Consider the following 5,187-nt stretch of genomic DNA (forward strand, 5'->3'; position numbering starts at 1 on the left):
GTTAACCCAGAGCTGGCATCAGGATTCCGGGCCAAAGAGTGGAGTCAGAGAACTACTGTCCAGAGCAGGCGTGCTGGCCCAAAGCTAGACCCTGAGCGGTCTCAGCAGGCTGACCTGGAAGACGGGAGGGGTGCTCTCTGCACTGCCGCTTGGGAGGAGGTCGCCTCCACCTCCCCTCAAGGTCTTTGCAGTGTGAAGGCGTTGGCTGAAGAAGTCAGCCCTGTGCCACCACCCACTCCTCCCCACCCCAGGGCATCACAGACCCTGTGGGCTGGAAGGGGTGGGGAGCAAGTCAGCAAGGCCTGGGGGCAAAACGGAGGCCTGGAGCAAGGAAGGCACTGGGAGCTCCAACCACAAACACGTGGGATTCCAGGTCCTGGACCCAGTGGGGTCCCGAAGCCCCAAAAACCGGTGGCTGCTGGTGAAGAGGAAAAGTTAAAATTTTACATAACCTCCTGCTCATTCTGCCTCTGTAACTCAGCTTGTTCCTTGCAAAGTCTGGATCATGTAGTCTCAGAAAGTAGGGACTTACTAGGAACTGGAGCTTATCTCACTCACCCTTGTCCTGCTCTTTGCAATTGCCCAGCCCCTGCAAACCTACTTAATCATGCCTGTCAGTGTAAAGGTCAGGCATCTCCCTCCCTGTCTTGACTGATGTTCCCTTAGTTTAAACCAGCGTTTAACAGCTAGTGTTGCCCACTATCAAGTGAAAAAAAAAAAAAGTGAATGTCGCTCAGTCGTGTCTGACTCTGCGACTATACAATCCATGGAATTCTCCAGCCCAGAACACTGGAGTGGGTAGCTTTTCCCTTTCTCCAGGGGATCTTCACAACCCAGGGATCAAACCCAGGTCTCCCACACTGCAGGGGGATTGTTCACCAGCTGAGCCACAAGGGAAGCCCAAGAATACTGGAGTGGGGAGCCTATCCCTTCTCCAGGGAATCTTTCCGACCCAGGAACCAAACGGGGTCTCCTGCATTGCAGGTGGGTTCTTTACCAACTGAGCTATGAGGGAAGCCCACTGTAGGGAAGTGAAGTCTCTCAGTCTTTGAGATCCCATGGACTGTAGCCTACCAGGTTCCTCTGTCCATGGGATTTTCCAGCCAATAGTACTAGTACTGGAGTGGATTGCCATTTCCTTCTCCAGGGGATCTTCTCGACCCAGGGATCGAACCCAGGTCTCCCGCATTGTAGACAGACGCTTTACCGTCTGAGCCACCAGAAAGCCCACTGTAGTCTGTCTCTAAAAACTCTATAACCCCTTTTTTCGGGGCTTAGAGCTTGGAGTGTTAACTCCTCTGGGCCCCCTGACATAATAAATCTGAGTTCTTCAACTCTCCGAGTGTGGTGATTAGTTTCTCTAGTACTGGTTCCGGCAACAATGGGATGGGCTGATGTCCACCGCTCCCCAAACGACCCCCTAGTCCGCAGCGCCTGGCTGGGGAACCCTCCGTCCAGACCCCGCCCATTCCCAGGTCCCGCCCCTCGCTCGCCCCGCCCTCCCCTCGCGCAGCCCCGCCTATCCCCGCCCCGCGAAGCCCCGCCCCTCCGCCCGCGACCATGGTGGTGCTCAAGGGCGTCCCCGCTCTCCTGTCCCCGGAGCTGCTCTTCGCCCTGGCGCGGATGGGGCACGGAGATGAGATCGGTGAGCGCTGGGTCCGAGCCTCCGGGAGAGCCGGCCCCGCGAGCCGCAGGCGGGCAGGGCGCCGGGCCTAGGCGGGGGCGGGCAGGTCAGGTTCCTTCTCCAGCCCCGCGGCCGGGCCGAGCGGCCCCGCGCACGCTCCGCCGGCGCCCGGGCTGGTCTGGGACGTGTGCGTCGGTCTCTCTTCCTGAGACCGCGGCCGCGCGCCCGGAGCCCGCCCAGCCTTCGGCTACCCCGCAAGTCCTCGGGCGTGCAGGCTCCGGTCCCTCGCGACGGCAGACCCGGGCGGGGCGGGGCGAGTCCTCAGGCGTCGGCCCTGTGGCTCCGGGTCTGTGCCCCCAACGCGGCGCGAGGGACGTGGGCCGACCCACTGTTAATCTATGTCCGGCCGTGCTGGCCTTCCAGTTCTTGCAGACGTGAACTTCCCCAGCAGCTCCATCTGTAGAGGCGGCCCGGAGGAGATCCGCGCCGACGGTGAGCTCCGCCTGCCGCAGGGTGGGTGGGAGGGTGCACTGGGCTCTGGGCCGCCGGGTGCGGCGGCTCTGCCCCGCCCCCACCAAGCCCGCAGGCACTGCCCCAGGGACCCAGGAGGTCTCAGCGCCAGAATCTCCCCGCAGCCCCCGCCCCCAGACGGGAGCCTGGGTCTCCTGTCCCGTCTCACGCAGCACTTGGTGGCCTCTTACAAATGGGAAAACAGGCCTGACCGCTGAGCAGCGGTGCCAGCCCAGTCCATGAGCTCAGCCTGTACTCTTCTGTAGAATCCTAGCACTGGTGACCTGACCCCAAATATTCCAGGTGTCCGCACACTCACACGCCTCTAAAGACCTTCTCACCTCATGGGGCGGGGGGTGAGGGGTGGGGGTGGGGGGCAGGGCAGGTCGTGCAAGGGGACAGTGGGAGGTGAGACTGGGGGTGGGGACCAGGTCCTGGAGGGGACACGTAAGTTAGGGGTTAGCAGTCCTGACGGTAATAGAGGTGGGCTGGGCTCGGCTGTGCCTGGGCGCTTCCCACCCCCAGCGGTGTTCTGAGGTGGGACAGTCCTTTCTTTTCATGGCTTCTGTGTTTCCCAGTTTTGTACATGAGCACACATTAGCTTAACAATCAGAAACCAACTCTCGGGACAGCAGAGAGCCTTGGAGCCAAACCCGGCAGGTCTGAGGGCAGCCAAGAGAGGCCTCTTTCTAGACCCCACTACCATCTCAGGGGGTCATCTCCAGGGCCTCCTGGGATCAAGAAAGTGGCCTGGGTGCCCCTCCTGGTGGACACGTGTTTGGGGTCACCACCAACGGCCTGCGTGGAAGAGTGAAGGTGGGGTGGGCAGGGGCAGGCAGAGACGGGCCGTGGCCCCGGCGGGGAGACTCAGTGTGACCTCGGTAAGCGTCCCTGGGCGGGCAGCTCGTGCCCGGTGTCTGAGGCCGTCCTCTGCCCCCAGGCCTGGGCATCCCCCAGCTCCTAGAGGCCGTGCTGCAGCTGCTGCCCCTGGACACCTACGTGCAGAGCCCGGTAAGGCTGCTCCGGGCTTTGGCTTGCCCTCTGCCAGAACACAGGGGGACCACTTGCCCTGATGGGGGTGGGAAGGACGTGTGTTCCCGAGGCCCTGAACCAACCAGAGGAGCCCTGAGGGCGCCCAGGGCAGGGGGTTTGGCCACAGAGCCGAGCCCCTCCGTCTCTAGGCTATGGTCATGGAGCTGGTGCCCAGCGACAGGAAGAGCGGCCTGCTGACACCAGTGTGGACGAGCTACCAGTCCATCCTTTCCAGGGCTGGCTATGAGGTGAGCCTAAGATCCCCACTGGGAAAGGGCTCAGGGACCCTCTGTGCCTTGGAGGCCCAGGAGAAGTGAAAGACAGCCCTGGAACTCTGCACCATGGTTATGCGAGTTCCTGCCCTGGCCAATCCCCTCCCTCCCGGGACCCTCATCTATCTCTGCCTGGGGGTCCTCCCACACCCCATCCTGGGAACAGCAGGGTACTTCTGGCTCCCACTTGTGGCCAGAGGCCTGGCCCGATGCTGCCTGTCACCCCTTGTCCTGCAAAGGGCTGGGCAGGTCTTGGGTGGGACTTTCCTGAAAGGAGCCAGGGCTCCTGGTCTGGACAGTAGGCCCACCCACCACCCGGGGGGCAGCTCAGGTGATTCAGGGGCCCCAGTCAGGTGGCCACCACTGCCCCCTGTGTCCCTGCCTACCAAGTCCACACAGGTCAGAAGGCCAGTGTCCTTGGGACCCCAGCCTGCAGAGTTTCCCATTGCCCCCGGGCCTGAACCTCAACCCTCCCGCTCTGCCTTCCAGTTCTCCCTGGGGATGGTGGAGAGGTTTGCATTTTATGAGCGGGCGAAAAAGGCTTTTGCTGTTGTGGCAACTGGGTGAGTTCTGGCTGGATCCACTGGGTCGCGCTACATCTGCCAAGCAGGGTCCCTACCCCTCCCCACTCCAGAGCTCTCTCCACCCTCCATGCAGCCCCTGCGGCCTGGACTAAACGCCCCACAGGGAATGAGAGAGGCAAGGGGTTTGCTGGGCATGCCTGGGTGGGGGCCAGAGCGGTGGTCCGGGCACCGGGTCCTCTCCATCCCCGCCCAGCGCTTAGCCTGCTCCTTGTGCAGGGAGACAGCCCTCTACGGAAACCTCATCCTCAAGAAGGGGGTGCTGGCCCCTAAAGACCTGTGCTAAGCCACTGAAGACCACCCGCCCAGAGAGGAATCTACACGCCTGAGCCTGCTGAGGCCACCAGCAGACACGTCCATCCTGTGGCCAGATGAGCCAGCCTGGCCCTCCCCGGCAGCACCCAAAGCTCGCCCCACCAGGATCCTGCATGGGCCTCTGCTGACCAGGGCCGGGATCGTCCTGTTTATGAAAATGATGCAAAAGTGCGGTGGCCTGCCCAACGTTGGGTCCAAAGCTTTAAACAATAGCTCTTTGCTGACTCACAGAGGCCTGTTTGGTGCTGAGTGCAAGGGAGGCTGTTGGCTCCCCAGAGAGCAGACCCCCACCCGCTCTCAGTGAATCCTCGGGGGAGGTGAGGCCTTCCTCCTCCCAGTAGGTTTGGGTCACCTGACTTGGCAGGTCCCTGGATGCGGAAAAAGAGTACACGCAGGAAGAGAGACCCGTGAGTGGGGAGAGCATTCAGGGGGCCTGGGGGTCTGGGTGGGGATCCTTGGTGATGCAGCACAGGGCAGGGGGCCTGGAGGGGGTGCTAAGGTGGTCCTTGAAGAGGGGGCTGGGGCCGTTCCTTCAGCCCCAAAGCTGGAGGGAAGGTGTCAGGGGCTGGCCCGAAGCTCTGGGGACCGACCAGACCGTCAGCTGTAAGGGGGGCGGGGGGGGGGTGCAGTGCCGTGTTCCTGCTCCAGTGGTTAAGCACTTACTGACTGGGCACACACGAGCCTGAGTGCGTCTGGGAATGGCCAGGGTGGTGGTAGAGGACAGGAGGATTCCCACGCCCAGGGGAAGGGAGCCTCTGAGGCTGCGACGGCCTCCTGGCACGTTCTCAAACTGGGTCTCAAACTACGGTGGGCAGGGGTCCCACTGGCCACTGCACAGGGTCCCTCCCTGAGA

General features: G+C 62.3%; 1 protein-coding gene across 1 annotated transcript; it reads left to right on the forward strand.

The window, feature by feature from the left end:
* The first annotated feature begins 1,529 nt into the window (after positions 1–1,529).
* On the forward strand, positions 1,530–4,564 carry FUOM (fucose mutarotase). Its single transcript, XM_027529573.1, has 6 exons — positions 1,530–1,645; positions 2,048–2,116; positions 3,075–3,145; positions 3,316–3,414; positions 3,928–4,001; positions 4,239–4,564. The coding sequence occupies exons 1-6, from the start codon at positions 1,561–1,563 to the stop codon at positions 4,303–4,305; spliced, it is 465 nt and encodes a 154-aa protein (XP_027385374.1). The 5' UTR covers positions 1,530–1,560; the 3' UTR covers positions 4,306–4,564.
* The last annotated feature ends 623 nt before the right edge of the window (positions 4,565–5,187 follow it).

The sequence above is a fragment of the Bos indicus x Bos taurus genome, chromosome 26, assembly GCF_003369695.1.
Source record: "Bos indicus x Bos taurus breed Angus x Brahman F1 hybrid chromosome 26, Bos_hybrid_MaternalHap_v2.0, whole genome shotgun sequence".
In the NCBI taxonomy this organism is placed as follows: Eukaryota; Metazoa; Chordata; class Mammalia; order Artiodactyla; family Bovidae; genus Bos; species Bos indicus x Bos taurus.